General features: G+C 34.9%; 1 protein-coding gene across 2 annotated transcripts in view; it reads left to right on the forward strand.

The window, feature by feature from the left end:
- LOC148944371 (putative inositol monophosphatase 3) overlaps positions 1-20,082 on the forward strand; it is a 173,619-nt gene that overhangs the window by 63,925 nt on the left and 89,612 nt on the right. For both annotated transcript variants that reach the window (XM_089100217.1, XM_089100216.1), the window contains one exon: positions 9,584-9,764. In XM_089100217.1, the coding sequence (XP_088956343.1) occupies positions 9,584-9,764 (181 nt within the window). The remainder of the gene's footprint in view (positions 1-9,583; positions 9,765-20,082) is intronic.

Raw genomic sequence — 20,082 nt, forward strand, 5'->3', positions numbered from 1 at the left:
AAATCTATGTATTAGAATGAATAAATTCTTTATCAACATCTTTTGGCGGATATTTCGGGTTAAAATTGATTAAATCTCAAAGCTTACAGATTCTTTATCAACATCCTTTGCCTTGAATGTCAGTTAACATTATCAAATCCTAAGTGTCAGAGTGAATAAATTCTTTATCAACATCTTTTTTCTGATACATTGGATAAAATTGACAAAATCTAAGTACCAGATTGAATAAATTCTTTATCAACATCCTTTCTCGGATTAATTAAAAAAAAACTTTATCCACAAAATAAGTTTTTCAAAGAAAAGTAAAGAACTGCATTAAACAAAAAATGAGAAAAAAGTAAAATCAAATAATCTATCAAGCGTGAAACTACCATAAATCAGCATCGATTATTAAATGAAACCCAAAACGAGCAGAAATTACAATAAATAACCGAGTCAAACTCAAAACGAGCAGAAATTAACATAAGTTGGGCTCAAAACCCCTATGCCTTCCCAAGGCCAGAACATAATTTGCATTTAACGGAAACAAATACAAATGAATTTGCATTGTCAGTTTAAAAGGGCAGTTTTAATTTCCAATCAAATGAGTCCCGTTTGAAATTTCTACAACAACTTTCAATATAAACCTTATATGCCCTCAGGGCACAAATTACAACCCTTGCACTGAAAGCTGTCATGGGGTTTTTATCCTAAAAGGCCTAATTTCCAGAATATTTGACTACGTTGAACAAAATGGATATCTCAAAATTTTGATTGGATTTGTTTGGGGAAATGGTGGGCGTGAGAGGGGGGTTAGTCGCCCATTTCAAAAAAAACCTTATATGCCCCCATGGCATAACCTATAACCCTTGCCTTGAAGACTATGGGGAGAGTTTCCTGCTCAAAGGTATAATTTCCTGAACTTTAAACTTCGTATAACAAATTGGCTATCATGAAATTTTGATCGGATATTTTTGGGGAAATGGTGGGCGTAGAAGGGTGTTTGTTGCCTTCCAATCACTTTCGACTATTAAAAAGGGCACTAGCCATTTTAATTTCCAATTGAATGAGTCATTTTTGAAGTTTCTACGATGACACGTTCAGTAAAAGCCTTATATGCCCCTAGGGCATAACTTACAACCCTTACCCTTAGGGCTGTGGGACAGTATCCTCCTCAAAAACATAATTTCTACCTTGAAACCCAAAACGCCGAACAAGATGGCTATTGAAAAATTTTTATTGGATGTGTTTGGGGAAATTGTAGGCGTGAAAGGGAGGTTAGTTGCCCTCAAATCACTTTCGACTCTTGAAAATGGCTCTAGACCTGTGAATTTTCAAGCGAATGAGACATTTTTGAAGTTTCTATGACAGCTCCTTCTATAAAAACCTTTTATGCCCCCAAGGCATAACTTAAAACCCTTACCCTGAGGGCTTTGGGGGAGTGGCTTCCTCAAAACATATTGTCTATGTGAAAATCAACTAAGCTAAACAAAATGGCTATCTCAAAATTTTGTTTGGATGTATTGGGGGCAATGAGGGGCGTGGGAGGGGGCTAGTTGCCCTCCAATCACTTTCGACTATTAAATAGGCCTCTAGCCCTTTGAACTTCCAGTCGAATGAGCCTGTTTTGAAGTTTCTACGACAACGCCTTCTATAAAAACCTTATATGCTCCCAGGGCATAACTTAAAACCCTTGCCCTGAGGGCTGTGGGGGAGTGCCCTCCTCAAAAACATATTTTCTATCTGGAAATCAACTACGCTGAACAGAATGGCTATCTTTAAATTTTGATTGGATTTATTTGGGGAATTTTTGGCGTGGGGGGGGGGGCTAGTTGAACTCCAATCACTTTCGACTATTAAAAGGGTACTAGCTCTTTGAATTTCCATTCGAATGAGCCTGCTTTGAAGTTTCTAAGACAACACCTTCTATAAAAACCTTTATGCCCCCAGGGCATAACTTAAAACCCTTGCCCTGAGGTTGTGGGTGAATGTCCTCCTCAGAAACTTATTTTCTATCTGGAAATCAACTTCGCTGAACAAAATGGCTATTGCAAAATTTTGATTAGATGTGTTTGGGGGAATGATGGGTGTGGGGGGGGGCTAGTTGCCCTCCAATCACTTTCGACTATTAAAAAAAGCACTAGCCACTCCAATTTCCAATCGAATGAACCCTTTCCGAAGTTTCTACGACAACTCCTTCGATACGAAGTGCCCGGGTGGAGAAAAAACACATTGTGCCCACATCGTTCTTTACTTAGGCAGCGCTAGAGCGCTTCCTATGATACATTGGATAACATTAACAAAATCTAAGCATCAGAGTGAATAATTTTTAACCATCCTTTTGTTTATCAAATATGTTGGAAAAATTGACAAAATCTATGCATCAGATTGATAAAGAACTCATTAACATCCTTTTGTAGAATACAACGAATAAAATTGACAAAATCTAAGTATCAGAATGTATCAGAGTGATTAATCTCTTTATCGGCATCAATTGACGGACAGATAGGATAACGTTGAGAAAATCTAAGTATTAAAATGAATAAATGCTGTATCAACATCTTTTGTAAGATATGTCGGATAAAATTGACAAAATCTAAGTATCAGAGCGAATAAATTTTTTATCATCATCATATGCCGGATTCATAGGTTATCCGGATAAAATTGAAAAACTCGGAGCACCATATTGAATAAGATCTTTATCAGTTTACTATGTCGGATACGTTGGACAAATTAAACCAATTCTAAGTGTCAGAGTGAGTGAATTCCTTATAAAATTTTTTTAACAGATACACTGGATAACGCTTAAAAAGTCGAAGTATCAGAGCGAATAAATCCATTATCATCGTCATTTGTCAGATACGCTTGATAAAATTGAGAAAATCCTAGTATCAGCGTGAATAAATTCGTTATCAATGTCTTTTGACAGATACGTTTAATAACATTGACAAAATCTAAGTATCAGAGTGAATAAATTCTTTAATAACGTTTTTCTTATCAATATCAGCAGTCCGATACGGCGGATAACACTGACAAAATCTATATATTAGAATGAATAAATTCTTTATCTACATTATTTGTCGAATACGTCGGATAAAATTTACAAAATCTAAGTATCAGAGTGAACAAGTTGTTTATGAACATACTATGACGGATACTTTGTATAATATTATAAAAATCTAAGTATCAGAGTGATTAAATTCTATATCAACATCCTTTGTCGGATACATAGGATAACATTGACAAAATCTAAGTGTCAGAGTAAATAAATTAATTACCAACATCCTTTATTGGATACGTCGGATAACATTATCAAAATCTAAGTATCAGAGTGATTAAATTCAATATAAACATCTTTTTCTCGGATACATAGGATAAAATTGACAAAATCTAAGTGTCAGAGTGAATAATTTTTTTTTATCAACATCTTTTGTCAGATACATCGGAAAAAATTGACGAAGTCTAAGTATCAGAGTGAATAAATTCCTTATCAACGTGTTTATCGGATACATCAGATAACATTCATAAAATCTAAGTTTTATTAATTTTGACTTTATGCATCGTTGCGTTGAATTTAGGTTAGACTGGTTATAGATGGCAGCACACCCGCCCAGACAGACACGAATTTATTCACTCTGATACTTAGATTTTCTCAATTTTATCAGGCATATCTTACAAAGGACGATAAAGAGGTTACTCACTCTGATACTTAGATTTCGTGAACATTATCTGATGTATCCGACAAAAGATGTTGATAAAGAATTTAATCATTCAAATAAATAGATTTTGTCAATGTTTTTTGATACATCCAACAATTGATATCAATAAAGAATGTTAATAAAGAACTTGTCACGCTGATACTTAAATTTTATCAGTGCTACCAAAATTATCTGTCAAAAGACATTGATAAACAATTCATTCACTCTAATGCTTACATTTTCTCAATTTCATGAGACATATCTGACAAACTAGGATAATAAAGAATTTATTTATTCTGATGTTAAGATTTAGTGAATGCTATCTGATTTACCCGACAAAAGAAGTTGATAAAGAATTTATTCACTCTGATACTTAGATTTCGTGAATGTTATCTGATGTATCCGACAAAATAAGTTGATAAAAAATTTATTCACTATGATATTTATGTTTTGGTAGTGTTGTCAAACGTATCTGTCAAAAGACGATGATAAAGAATTTATTCACTCTAATACATAGGTTTTGACAATGTTATCCAACATATCCGAAAAAGGATGTTGATAAAGAATTTATTTAATCTGATACTTAGATTTAGTATATTTTATTCCGATCTATTTGACAAAGATGTTGATAGAAAACAATTATTCACTCTGATACTTAGATTTTGTCAATGTTATCCCATATACCTGACTATAGATGTTGATACAGAAGTTCATCACTCTGACACTTAGGTTTTGATAATGTTAACCGACATATCCGGCAAAGGATGTTGATAAAGAATCTATTCGCTCTGATACTTAGATTTTATCAATTTTATCCTGACCTATCCGACAAAAGGTGTTGATAAAGAATTTATTCATTCTGATGCTTATATTTTCTCCATGTTAACCTATCTATCCGACATAAGATGTATGCAAATTCCTTTTCTTACATCTCCGATGTTTTAATAGACATTATAAACGTTCGATATGCTAGCATACTCTAAAAATAATGAACACATAACAATGTAAGGCATAATATATTTTTAATCAAATAATGTTTTGAAAAATATTAATACAAACAATTTATTATTATACATTATTAATATCAATGAACAACTTTAGACATTTTGAATCTGTTCCATAAAATAGTTCACTATGTTCTCTCTTGATAGTGTAGCTATCGTCTTGTCATAATTCGTAATCAGTAGAATAATCATTATTCTATTTTGAGTCATAGACAATTTTTACTGGTGTGTTACCGACAGATTCAATATGCGTTTTGTCTTTGGTATTATTTGGTTCATTGACTGTTTGATCAATCATGGTAGTAACATTTGCTGGCACTTTGTTTTTCATCGATTCATCTTTATATTCCTTAGTGATATTTTCTACCATTATTTTCTACCCTTTTTATTTTTCCGGCAATTTCACTGTCTTTTTCAACGTTATTTTTACAATAACAGTTCCGGCACGTAGACAAGATATGGTTTATGATATTAGTAGAAGAGTAGGCCTTTCTTTTCCGCTTTGCTTTCATTCGAACGCCAAAACCTAAAAGATGACGATAGGATCTATCAATAGGTCGCATGTTACCATAACCATTAGCAAGAAGATGCCCCTCTTCATCAACTATTATTTTTAAGTTGGCATTCTCTTTGAGTGCAATCATCTCTGGAAATGATACATTCGCATATTCAGAATTTGTATAATGGAAATTCTTGGGTACTCCAAAGAAATCTAAACTCTCACTGTCATGACAACGCACGCAAAAGTTACCGATAGTGCTACCACTTGTACTTGTTTCATAATTCAAATACTTCTCCTTGTCAACATTCAGTGCTACAATAACACTATCTTGTGAACACATTTTTACTGGGGGGTCATTCACATGTTCAATATGCATTTCATCTTTGCTATTATTGGGCTCATTGACTGTTTGATCAATGGTAGTAACGTTTGCTGGTACTTTGTTTATCATCGATTCATCTTTATATTCCATAGTGATATTTTCTACCAATGCCCTTTTTATTTTTTCGGCAATTTCACTGTCTATTACCACATTATTTTTACACAGGTAACAGTTCCAACACGTGGACAAGATATGGCTTATGACATTAGTTGAGGAGTACGCCTGTCTTCTTTTCACCATGTGTTGAATGCTAATACCCGAAAGCTGACGATAGGCTTTAACACTTGGTAACATGTTACCACAAGCACTAGCAAGAAGATTCCCCTCTTCATCAACTATTATTTTTATGTTGGCATTCTCTTTGAGTGCAATCATCTCCGGAAATCTCAATCTCGCATATCTATCATCATTTGAGTTTAATTTGTTGGTACTCCAAAGAAACCTAATTCCTTACTGTCATGACAATGCAAGCATACGTTTCCGATAGTGCTACCACCTGTACTTGTTTCATTGTTTAAATGCTTGTCCGTCAGCATTCAATGCTACAATAACACTATCATGTGAACACACTTTCTTAAAATGCTTCATCTTCACTTTTTTAAAGATATGAGTTATGTGTTTATCCTTCCACTGCTTAAAAATTACTGATTTAATAAATGCAATAAACTAGGTAGTGTCGATAACCGCCATAGAGGACCAGTGGGAAAGACGCGTCGTGTCTATGAGCAAGCATAGAGTACGATTGGTAGAGCCACAAGCATATTTCATGTCATTTTAAGATACGTAAAAAAAGTTGAATAATTTTTAAGTCCAAAAAAGGTGCTACTACAAACATTATTTTTCTGATAGTAAAAGTCACGACTAAAATATCAATAGCATTCTAATTTTAAATTCGTAAAATATTAAATTTGAATTTTTTATGTTTTAAGTATGTTTTATATCATTCTAAGACATGTAAAAAAAATGGTTGAAAAAAAAATGCCATGTTCAAAAAAAATAAAAAAAAGTTAAAACTTAAAAAAAGTATACAAAATGGGGAGAGGGGCCCAAAAAGTTGGAGGGAGGGGGCCCCTTGGAGGCTGGAGAGAGAGGACCCATGGAGGTTGAGGTCCTTGGTGGTTAGGGTCATTGAAGTTTGCGGTTCATGATGGTTGAAATCTATAATCATCTCAATAGTGGATTTCTAAGGATTGTTCTGAATTTCTTTATTAAAATTCTTTTCTTAGCATCTACATCTCTATTAGTATCAAGTTTTTAGTATACTACAATGTTGGAGCATATTTTATATTGACAACACTGCTCAAATGGTACTTGTGTATTGTACAAAACACATCCAAGAAGTAAGGCTAGGTCAAGGCATAAGGTTTCCATAGATTGATGCCAACGATGTTATTCCAAATTTATAATAAATTGCTTATCATTTCCGTAGATTGACACCAATGATTTTATTCAAAATTTATATTTTATTGTGTAAGAGTTACCACCCCATTCGGGCTTACTTTCACTGGTAAGCAGTTTAAACCTTTTTCCTACTTTCATACAATTCTACTAAAATAATCATTTTCGTAGATTGACACCAATGATGTTATTCTTAATTGATATTTAATTGCGTAAGAGTTAGCACCCCCTTCGGGCTTACTTTAACTGGTAAATAGTTTAACCCTTTTTACCACCTTCATACAATCCAATTAAAAATTTTATCAAGCTCTGTTTCACCCCTATTATTCAATCACCATTTAAGATCATTCAGAGCAGAGTTATGCCAATGGAATACCTTTTTCGCAAATTGAGCTATTTTTACGCAAATGATACAACTTTTTGATATCCCTAATATTGTATGCAATCATTAAACCTAGTTTTGTTAAACCTAAACCATTGTTAAACCATTAAACCTAGTTAAACCATTAACCATTAAACCAAGTTTTGTAGAGTTGATAGTAATTAATAGTGGTCCAGAAAATGGGTGTTGCCTCAGAAACCTGTCTGGTTGCTTTATAAAATCTCGTCTCTGAATATCTAGTTCCAAAATATAACGTGTTTGGTCGCTTTATGCAATCCCCGGTCATATATATAGAATACACACTACTGGGGGGAGGGATTTTTACAATAGGGGATTTTACAGAATTCTTGTGCGAAAATCTTTTTGTTTGTCTTACTTTCTCTTTGCCTACTCAATTTTGCATGTTGAGATGTTCTGGTGAAGTTTTTCAGCGGGTTTGGATGTCCGAAAACTAATTTCCATGCAAGGGGGGATTTCCAGAGTAATTGGGAAAAACGACTGGAACTTTAATTATTTTTCAAATGAAAGTATGCCAAGGAGAATTTTTCAGGGTGAACCTTTTGCAAGAAATTATACGGAGGGAAGGGGTTATTTTCAGCAAAGATGGGATCGTCCGGAAAGATTTTTCTGGGGGGGGGGGTGTTTGACGGGGGAGGAACTTTCCACGGAGGTGTTTTCCGTGAGGGGAGGAAATTTTTCATGGAGAGTGAGCCAGATTTACCGGCATTATTTGAAAAACGATTAGCAACTAATAAAACAAGTTTTTTCAACTGAAAGTAAGGAGCAACAATAAAACGAACAGAAACATATATGAAGGGGTTGCTCCCCTCCTCAATACCTTGATCCTTAAGCTAAAGTTTCATTCTTTGTCTCAAATTTTTTAAGAACGACTTCTGAATCACAAGGGCCGTTTAATTAGAATAGAAAGCTTTTTTAAAAGTGCTAAAAACTTGTTCCGTATATGAAGGGGTTGCGCCCCTCCTCAATATCTTGCTCCTTACGCTAAAGTTTCACTGTTGGTCCAAAGTTTTCAAGAAAGACTCCTGAAACATAATGGCTGTTTGATTAGAATAGGAAGCTTTTTTGAAAGTGCTAAAAGCTTAGCGTGATGAGTAAGGTATTGAAAAGGGAGCAACAACGTCATATATGGAATTATTTATTTTCATTTTGAGTTTTAAAGTTGCTCCTTACTTTCAGTTGAAAAAACTTGTTTCTTTTATTTAATTGCTGAAAAAGAGCAGTAAAACAAACCTAGGAATTGAGGTTTTTGCCTATATCTCTCGATATTTTCACGTCAATTGTTTGACCTTATAACCTCTTGTGTAAGGAAAAAAATAATGAAATAAAAATAAACAAATAGATGCGCCTCTATAACCATTCTTCTTGGTAAAAATTCAAAATTTCTCTTTTATGGTGTAAGGGCTAGAAACCTTCGTTAAATGGTAATTGAAGATGCAATTTTCGTGGCCACCCTTTTTCAGGAGACGATTTTTCTTCTTTTTTTTTGTAACTGATTTGCTTGTTTTTCTGTGCTGATAAATTTTGAAGGGTGAATTTAAACTTAATTGATACTACGTATTTGGAACCAAAATTAAAAGTAGATTCTTTCGATGGATTGTCAAACTTCTGTTGCCTTGTATTGTTGTATTTAATGCAACTGTATTATTTTAAAACTTCAGTTTTTTTGTAGTTGTTCTTGTTCCTTCAGCCAATAGTTTTTCCTTATTTACCATTAATTACTATGAATGGTTTGGTACTTCGAAAGCTTCATTTTTATAGGGTGAAAAAATTATATACAGAATTATATATTTGTACTAAAGCTATTAAGAGAGATATCAGTAAATCCTTCTATTTGGGGGGAGGGGTGCCTCAACTGTAAGGTATATTTCCACGCGGTAGTGGGCTTTGTTTTCGAATTTGATCCCACATTCTACTCGAATATGTCGAATATATTCTTTAAAAATTCATAGGTCTTATCTTCTGGACTTTAAAGAAGTTTTTTAGTTCAGAAGGTAGCGTATTACTTTTATCTGAAATTTTAACACAATATCAGGCTTTCAAGTAAAGTTAGTAATTTTTTATAGATAATTGATAGCTATCAATGTTTAAGAGGTAACTGATCTATATAATTGAGAGATAACTGATTTATGTACTTGCATACACTTACAGTTGCTGGTAGTCAACGGCATTTATTTTGCAAGATTTAGATTATTCTACCTTACATGAAAATCTTTTAAGGTTGTATCAGAGGAACACGCTGATGAAGTTCTAGAGGTGAAGGCTAAGGAAGTAAACATTGATTCTCTGTTTGAAAATGATTCCCAGCTTGGTGGATTAAATAATATCATTAACGAATTAGTCTCTGCAAAAGATGTATCAGTATGGATCGATCCTTTAGATGCCACCAAAGAGTATACAGGTACAGAAATACTCTATATATTTTTTTTTTTATTAATAAAAAGTACTTTTCCCAACAAATATGTTCAAAGATTTGTAAAGAGTAAAAGGAGGAGACGTAAAGCCTTATAGCCTAATAAATAAATCTAATATGGACTAAAACTAAACTGAATGATTGTGTTTAGTTTCAAACGAACCGAGATTGCCAGAAACAAGTGTGGCATTTTGAGGTCTATTGAATACAGAATATGTTTGGTATGTTTTTTGTTTGTTTGTCATAACAAAAGAAACAAAGATCGCAATACTAATCAATTTTACAGTTAGGAAAAAAATAATTCTATTGAATAGATACATCTGTGATTTTTAATTTATCTATACAATTTTAATTGGAAATTTTTTGCTGGTATCTTTCTTTTTGATTCTATTTCATTTGAAAACAGAGAAATTGTCCCTAAATTAAACTTATAAAACATCTAGGCTATTGGTAATTTTTCATGCGGTGGGTTTAATTTGCTGCAGCATTGGTGAATCAATAAATGATTTGCCAGTTAACTTGCTATACGTTTGAAAGGAATGGAATTAAAATGGGTGAAAACAACTATGAGTGTATATTATTCTAATGAAACTCAATTGATGGTTTAAAATTTACTGGTATAAAAAAAATAAAGCATTTTGGGTTGTGTTTAATTATAAGGAGGTCCAATTATAAGGATGCACAAACTACCAAGCTTTGGTCTTAGTTAAGAGGCAGCGAAGTTGTCGAGCAAACAGGTGGTAGGCTATTGCGGGTAAACAAAATTTGGAATAGAAGCCTCTTTTTTGATTTGCCTGGGATTGATTAACTAACTTTGGTAAGTTCTTTGATAACTTGCTGGGGAATTGACCTAAAATTCGGAAAGGCTGAGATTCATTTAAGTTTGGTAGGAAGGGTCTTAAAGACTTTGAAATTTTTCTCAAAATTGTTAAACCACTAACCTTAACAGCCTAGGTGCTAGAAGTCATTTTAAAATTAAATAAAAAAAAACAAGTTTTTTATACTGAAAGTAAGGAGCGACATTAAAACTTAAAACGAACAGAAATTATTCCGTATATGAAAGGGGCTGTCCCCTCCTCAACGCCTCGCTCTTTACGCTAAAGTTTTTTATTGTCTAAAAAAATAGAGTTGTGAGACAGAGTCAAATTTTAGCGTAAAGAGCAAGGCGCTGAGGAGGGGACAGCCTCGTTTATTTACGTAATAATTACTGGTTGTTTTAGTTTTTAATGTTGCTCCTTACTTCCAGTTAAAAAAACTTGTTTTTTTTATTTAATATTTGAGCGTTTTTGAAAAAATACAGGTTTTGATCTTGGCTCACCTTACATGAACAATTAAAACAAAAATTTTCATATTAATTTACTTTTATTTGGTTTAATGGCTTTCTCGAAACTTGTTTCATTTTATTTACGAACGTTTTTATTAGTAATAAATATACGTAACTTACGAATTAACTTACGTAACGAACTTCTATATTCATATATTTTTAATACATATATTAGGGGTTCGCCCCCTAGTCAATACCTTGCTCTTTAAGCGAAAGTTCGAATTTTGTTCCAATTCTTTAAAAATGACCTCTTAATCACAAAGGCCGTTAATTAGAATAAATAGCTCTTATGAAATTACTAAAAAATCTCTGGCTTAAAGAGTGAGGTATTGACTAGGGGGTGAACCCAATCATATATTTAATATTTTCTCTTCGTTTAAAGTTTTGATGTTGCTGCTGTTGCAGTTGAAAAACTTGTTTTCTTATATTTAATTTCCGATCTTTTTTTTTAATAATGCTGGGAAGTCCGGCGTCCCCTTCATAGCAATGTCCCTTTCCCCATGAAAACTTCCTTCATGGAAAGATCCTCCCACATAACCCCCGACCCCAGGCACGTACGCAGGAATTTGTTTCGGGGGGGGGGATTTGTTTCGGGGGGGGGCAAATCCTTCAAACCCATTATTCTGTGAAAAAAAATCAGAAAATTATGGGAAAATGAAAAAAATCGTGAGATTTCGGGGGGGGGCCCGGAGGCCCCCCCGGCGTACGTCTCCGCCCGACCCCCCCCCCCCCCACTACCAGGAAAAATCTCCCCTGAAAACGTTGGTACTGTATACTTCCCAATAACCAATACTATATGTTAACATTGGGTAAAGTTCATAGCTTTCAGCCGTCCTCCCAGGAACTTCGGGGGATTAAGTCATCCTAAAAGACATAGTTATAATATTTTCGACCATGCTGAACAAAATGGCTATCTCAAAATTTTGATCAGGTGACTTTGGGAAAACAATGAGTGTGGGAGGGGGCCTAGTTGCCCTCCATTTTTTCTAGTCAATTAAAAAGGGCTCTAGAACTTTTAATTTCCATTCCAATGAGCCCTCCCACGATATTCTAGGACCGCTGGGTCAATACGATCACCCCTGGGGAACAAAAAAAAAATAAACACGCACCCGTGATCTTTCTTCTGGGAAAAAATGCAAAATTCCACATTTTTGTAGATAGGAGCTTGAAACCTCTACATTAAGGTTCTCTGGTACGCAGAATATGATGGTGTGATTTTCATTTAGGTTCTATAACTTTAAGGCGATCTTTTCCCCTTTCTTCGAAAATCAGCCAAATTTTTTCAGGCGCGTAACTTTGGATTAAACTTGATGAAACTTATATATTTGAAATCAGCATTAAAATTCAATTCTTTTGATGTATCTATTTGTATCAACATACCGTTTTCTAGAGTTTCGGTTACCATTGAGCCGGGTCCCAATAACCAATACTATATAATATATACTATATAATACTATACAGTTAACATTGGATAAAGTTCATAACTTTCAGCCCTCCTCCTGGGGGCTTCGAGGGATTAAGTCATCCTAAAAGACATAGTTATAATATGTTCGACCATGCTGAACAAAATGGCTATATCAAAATTTTGATCGAAATTCTTTGGAAAAACAATGAGCGTGGGAGGGGGCCTAGTTTCCCTCTATTTTTGGTCACTTAAAAAAGGCGCTACAACTTTTAATTTCTGTTCCAATGAGCCCTCCCACGATATTCTAGGACCACTGGGTTGATACGATCACCCCTGGAAAAAACTAAACAAAAAAAAAAAAAAAATAAACACGCATCCGTGATCTTTCTTCTGGCAAAAATGGAAAATTCCACATTTTTGTAGATTGAAGCTTGAAACCTCTAAAGTATGGTTCTCTTATACGCTGAATATGATGGTGTGATTTTCATTAAGGTTCTATAAATTTTAAGGGGTCTTTCCTCCTTTTTTTGAAAATCAGCCAAATTTTCTCAGGTGCGTAACTTTTGATAGGTAAAAATGAATTTGATGAAGTTTATATATTTGAAATCCGAATTAAAATTTGATTCTTTTGATGTATCTATTGGTATCAAAATTCCGTTTTTTAGAGTTTCGGTTACCATTGAGCCGGGTCCATCCTTACTTACAGTTCGTTACCACGAACTGTTTGATATCATACTCCGAAGAATTTTTGGTCCTTAAAACTTTGAAACCTGCGACTGACAGAGAAAAACTTTGACCCGGGATATTTGTATTTTTACAAGCGGATTAGAGCACTTTCATGCAAAAGAGGCGTGTACCAGTGAGACACAGAAATGAGGATTTTAGTTGAGGTATGCGAAGAGGTTTAGACCTCGACAATACTCATTCTTATGTCTTATTGGGTCTAGTCATGACCGAAGAAAAAAAATTTACCGATCTTTTCGCTTAAGAAATGGCGGTGGAGGGAGTGTTGTAGGGTTGATGGGCGCACTTTTTTCCTCATATCATATCAAAACCTAAATCCATCAGAAATCAAGTCTTATAATAATTCAAAACAAACAAAAATGACCATCAATAAATGACGGTAACCTTCAATGAATGATGGTTCATTCTTTATCAAACAGTTCGTGGTAACGAATTGTAAGTAAGGTGTGACCCTGCTCAATAGTAACCGAAACTCTAAAAAATGGAATTTTGATACCAATAGATACATCAAAAGAATCAGATTTTTATACTGATTTGGAATATATAACTTCCATCAAGTTTAGTGTTACCCATCAAAAGCTGGGTGCCAGAGAATATTTGCCTTATTTTCAAAAAAAGGGGGAACACCCCCTATAAGTCACAGAACCTTATTGAAAATCACACTATCAATTTTCGGGCATCAGATAATCCCACTTCAGAGTTCTCAAGCTCCTATTTGCAAAATGTGGAATTTCCTATTTTTTGCCAGATGAAAGATCAGGGATGCGTGTTTTTTTTGTTTTTTTTTTTTTTTTTTTTTCCGCCGATAATCATATCGACCCAGTGGTCATAGAATATCGTGAGAGGACTCATTGGAACGGAAATTAAAAGTTATAGTACCTTTTTTAGTGACCAAAAACATTGGAGGGCACCTAGGCCCCCTCCCACGTCCATTCTTTCCCCAAAGTCACCCGATCAAAATTTTTATATGGCCATTTTGTTCAGCATAGTGGAAAAGTACAATAACTATGTCTTTGAGGATGACTTAATCCCCCACAGTCCCCGGGGAATGGGCTGCAAGTTTTGAACTTTGCCCAATTTCAGAGGCAACGCTATAGCGTTGCCTATAGTAAAGGCCATACGGCTCCAATGTTTTATTATTACTTATTTATTATTTTTTCCCAGAGGCACTTCATATGGAAGGGGTCGTCGTAGAAACTTAAAGGCGGCTCATTCGATTGGAAATCGAGAGTTCTAGTGCCCTTTTTAATAGTTAAGTGATTGGAGGGCAAATACCCCCCCCCCCCCACGCCCATCATTGCCCCAAACACATCCAATCAAAATTTTGAGATAGCCATTTTGTTCAGCGTAGTAGGTTTCCAGATAGAAAATATATTTTTGAGACAATCCCCCACAACCCCCAGGGCAAGGGTTTTAAGTTATGCCCTGGGGGCATATAAGGTGTTTTTAAAAGGCGTTGTCCTAGAAACTTCAAAGAAGTCTAATTCGATTGGAAATTCAAAGGGCCGGTGCCCTCTTTAAGAGTCGACAGGGACTGGAGTGCAACTAACCCCTCTCTCACTCCCACCTTTTCCCCACATTCACATTCAATCAAAATTTTGAGATAGCCATTTTATTCAACGTAGTTTTAAGTTCTTGAAATTAGGTCTTTGAGGAATGACAACCCCCCCCCCCCCCACAGCCATCAGGGCAAGGGTTGTAAGTTATGCCCTGGAGGCATATAAAGTTTTTATAGAACGCTGTGTCGTAAAAACTTCAAAAAGAGCTCCTTCGATTGGAAATTGCAAGGGCTAGTGCCCTTTTTAATAGTCGAAAGTGATTGGAAGGCAACTAACACCCCTTCCACGCCCACCATTTCTCCAAGCACATCCAATCAAAATTTTGATATAGCCATTTTGTTCAAAGTAGTTGAAAAGTCAGGAATTTTTGTGTTAGAGGAGGTTATTTACACCACAGCCGTCAGGGCCCGGCTTATAAGCTTTTTTCTGGGGGCGAGCAGGGATCATGGGGGAGGGAGATTCGTGTAAACTTCAGAAAGAAATCATTTGCTTGGGAATTGACAGTTCTATCTTTAATTTTAAGCGTCAAAAGATTTTGGAGGGTAACCAGCTCCCCCCCCCCCCCCAACCTTTTTTTCCCAAGTTCATCCAATAAAGATTTTAAGATAGTGCTATTTTGTTAAAAATAGTTCAAAGGTCATATAAAAAAAATTCTGGTGTCGACACAACCCGCCAGGGCCCGGGGGCAGGCGTTTTAAGTTATGCCCTGGGGGGCATATATGGGCCTTATGGAAGGGATGCTCGTATTAACTTCAAAGAGGATTCATTTGATTGAAAATTGAAAGTTCTAGTTCACTTTTCAAGAGTCAAAAGAGTTCGGAGGGCACCTACCCCCCCCCCCCACTCCCTTTTTTCCTCAAACCCATCCGATAATAACTTTGAGATAGCGTTTTTGAAGACCATATAAAGAAAACTCTGCGGTCAATACAGCCCCCCAGGGCCCGGGGGGGTGTTGTAAGTTATGCCCTTGGGGAATATATGGTTCTTATTGAAGGAATGCTCGTAAAAATTCAGAAATGGCTCATTTGATTGGAAATTGAACATTCTAGTTCAGTTTTTTAGAGTGAAAAGAGATTGGAGGGGAACTAGCCCCCCCCCCCCCTCATGCCCCGTTTTCCCCAAATGCATCCAATAAAAACTTTGAGATAGCCATTAAGTTAAAAATTGCTCAAAAGTCAGATAACAAAAACTCAGGTGTCGTTACAACCCCCCAGAGCCCGGGGCAGGCGTTGTAATTTATGCCCTGGGGCATATATTATTCATATGGAAAGGATACTCGTATAAACTTCGGAGAGGGTTCATTTGATTGGAAATTGAAAATGCGAGTTCAGTTTTTAATAGTCAAATAAGATCTGAGGGCAACTAGCCCCCCTTCCCCACGCCTTCTTTTTCAAAACCCCTCAGATGAAAATTTTGAGATAGACATCTTGTTAAAAATATTTCAAAGGTCAGATAAGAAAAATCCGGTGTCAATAGAACCCCCCAGGGCACAGGAGAAGGCGTTCTAAGTTATTTCCTAAGGGCATGTATTGTTCTTATGAAAGGGATGCTCGTATAAACTTCATAGAAGGCTCATTTGATTGGAAATTGAAAGTTCTAGTTCACTTTTTAAGAGTCAACAGAGTTAAACTAGTCCTCCCCCCCCCCAAGCTCTTTTTTCCCAAACCCGTCCGCTACAAATTTTGTGATAGCCAGCGTTGTAAGTGTGGTCCTAGGGGCGTATATTGTTCTTATGAAAGGGATGCTCGTATAAACTTCAGAGGGGGCTCATTTGATTGGAAATTGAAAGTTCTAGTTCAATTTCTAAGAGTCAAAAGACGTCCGAGGGCAACTAGCCCCCCCCCCCCACACCCTTTTTTCCCCAATCCCATCCGATGAAATTTTTATAATAGCCAGTTCATTAAAAATAGTTCAAAGGTCAGGTAAGAAAAATTCGTGTGTCGATGGAACCCGCCAGGGCCCGGAGGCAGGCGTTATGAGTAATGCTCTACGGGCATATACAGTACGTAAGGAAGGGATGATCGTATAAACTTCAGAGATGGCTCATTTGGTTGGAAATTGAAAGTTCTGGTTCACTTTTTAAGAGTCAAAAGAGATCGGAGGGCAACTCGCCCCCCCCCCCTGCTCCCCTCCTCCACGTCCTAAATGCATCAGATAAAAATTTTTAGATGGACATTTTGTTAAACATAGTTCTAAGTTCTGATAACAAAAAACTCCGGTGTTGACTCAGCCCCCCAGGGCCCAGGGGCAGGCGTTGCAAGTTATGCCCTGGGGGCATGTATGGTTGTTATGGAAGGTATGCTCTTATAAACTTCATAGAGGGCTCTTTTGATTGGAAATTGAAAGTCGTAATTCACTTTTTAAGAGTTAAAAGTGATTGGAGGGCAGATAGCTTTCCCCACACTCCATTTATGTTTTCCCCAGAGGCATTTCATATAGAAGGGGTCGTCATATAAACTTCAAAAGGGGCTCATTCGATTGGAAATCGATAGTTCTAATGCCATTTTTAAGAGTCAAAAGGGATCAGATGGCAACTGGCCCCCCAAGCCCTTTTTCCACAAATACATCTGATAAAAAATTTGAGGTAGCCATTTTGTTAAAAATAGTTCAAAGATTATATGACAAAATTTCCTTTATGTATGGTTATTTCGTTAAAAATAGTTCAAAGGTCAGATAAGAAAAACTCATGTGTCGACAAAACCCCCCCCCCCCCCCACAGGCCAGGCGTTGTAAGTATTACTCTGGGGGCATATATGGTTCTTATGGAAGGTACGCTCGTATAAACTTCAGAGAGGGTTCATTTGAATGGAAATTAAAAGTTGTGGTTCATTTTCTCAGATTGAAAAAAGATCGGAGGGCAACTAGCCCTTCCCACCCTCCTCGCCACGATGGATAAACCCATCCGATAAAAATTTCAGGTGACCATTTTGTAAAAAATAGTTCAACCATCAGATATTAAAACTCCAGGGTCGACACAACCCCCCTTGGCCCAGGAACAGGCGTTGTAAGTTATACTTTGGGGATATATATGGTTCTTATAGAGGGGATACTCGTATAAACTTCAGAGAGGGCTCATTTGATTGAAAATGGAAAGTTCTAGTTCACTTTTAAAGAGTCAAAATAGACCAAAGCTTAATCTAGTCCCCCCCCGCCCTTTTTCTCCAAACCCATCCGATAAAATTTTGAGATAGCAATTTTGTTAAAAATAGTTCAAACATCAGATAATAAAAACTCTGAGGTTAACACAAACCCCTTTTTTCACTTTGATATTGTTACTTTTATATCAGTTTTGATACTTCGATGAATATTTGATTTTTTTTTAAAGTTCGATTTTGACATAAGGAATTTTTAAAAACTTGAAATTTTTTGCAATCAAAAACAAACAAAAGTTAATTAAAAAAAAAAACTTTCTGAAAAATAAGTTTTTTAAAATAAAAGTAAAGGCAATTTTAAACTTAAGCTCCAGCAGATACAAATACCTTTTAAAATTCAAACTCAAAACGACCAGAAATTACTATTAAAGAATAAGTGAAACCCAAAGCGAACAGAAATTAATTAAACAATCTTAGCAAAAACATACAACAAGTATATAAATTAATAAATAGATCTTAAAGCAAGTAATGCTTAGATTGAATATGAAAATCAAGCTTAAGACGAAAAAAAAATATTTTCCTATTGAAGTACAAATGAAACTTAAAACGAACAGAAATTAAATAAGCAATCAATGCAAACGAACATACTATATATATTAATATAAATTGATTAATAAATCTTAAAGCGAGTGAAACTTAAATTGAATATGCAAATCAAGCTCGAAACCAACAAAAATCACCACAAACAAGAGTTTAGGTATGACCTCCTTCTCTCACTGTAAAAGTCTAAAACCTACTGCGTCATTGGCGCTTTACTGAAAATATATGCGTCTTGAACCGTCTTGGAAAGTATAAACAATATCAAATTGAATATTTGATGTATAATGATATTAATTGTTGGAAGATCCATCAGTTCAAGAATTTATTTAACTGTAATTGTATTTTTATTTTCAATGCTGTAAGTACTGAAAAGAAAATATTTGTAATATAATCCATCTTCAGTTAAGCGCTAATGACGCAGTAGGCTTTTGGTTTTTATTTACAGTTAGGAAAGGAGGCAGTATCCAAACACTTGTTTGTAGTGAAACTATATTCGTCTTTAACAACTTTAAAAAGAGCTAGTAAATTAAACTGAGTATTTGATGTATAATGATATTAATTGCTGAAAGCTCATCAGTTCAAAATTGTTACTATAATTTTAATGTTTATTTTCAATATTAAGTGCAAAAGAAAATATTTGTCATAAAATTGGTTTTCAGTAAAGCACCAATGACGAAGGAGGTTTTAGACTTTTACAGTGAGAGAAGGAGGTCATACCCAAACTCTTGTTTGTGGTGATTGTTGTTCGATTCAAGCTTGATTTGCATATTCAATTTAAATTTCACTCGTTTTAAGATTTACTTATTAATTTACATTAATATATATTGTATGTTTATTTGCATTGATTGCTTATTTAATTTCAGTTCGTTTTAAATTTCATTTGTACGTCAATAGGAAAATATTTTTTTCGTCTTAAGTTTGATTTTTATATTCAACCTAAGCATTACTCGCTTTAAGATCTATTTATGAATTTATATTATTACTTTCGCTATGATTGTTTATTTAATTTCTGTTCGTTTTGGGTTTCATTTATTCTTTAATATTAATTTCTAGTCGTTTTGAGTTTGAATTTTAAAAGGTATTTTTGTCTGCTAAGCTTAAGTTTAAAATGGCCATTACATTTATTTTAAAAAATGATTTTTAGGAAATTTTTTTTAATTAATTAATATAAATGGAAACTACAACACATTCATTTTTGAAACATCATAAGGTAAATCTGCTTTCAGCGTATTTTTAACAAAAATTGCAGCACTATAAAATTTTTTCGAAGGATCAAACTTAAGAAAACACCGGTAAAAAAACTTAAAAAATTTATTTTTCGGAAAGTTTTTTTTTTAATTAATTTACATACCGTATTTGTTATTGGGAAATATACAGACGTTTTCAGGGGGATTTTTTTCTGGTAGTGGGGGGGGGGGGTGTATCGCGGGTTACGTGGGAGGATCTTTTCATGGAGGAAGGAACATTTTTATGAAGGGGGTGGCGGATTTCCCAACATTATTTTAAAAAAAACGATAAGAAATTAAATGAAAAAGAACCAGTTTTCAACTGAAAAACTTTTCAACTGAAATCTGTTCAACAT

This window comes from Artemia sp. Qi Xiang Cuo, chromosome 14 (genome assembly GCF_049724085.1).
Source record: "Artemia sp. Qi Xiang Cuo chromosome 14, ASM4972408v1, whole genome shotgun sequence".
Classification (NCBI taxonomy): Eukaryota; Metazoa; Arthropoda; class Branchiopoda; order Anostraca; family Artemiidae; genus Artemia; species Artemia sp. Qi Xiang Cuo.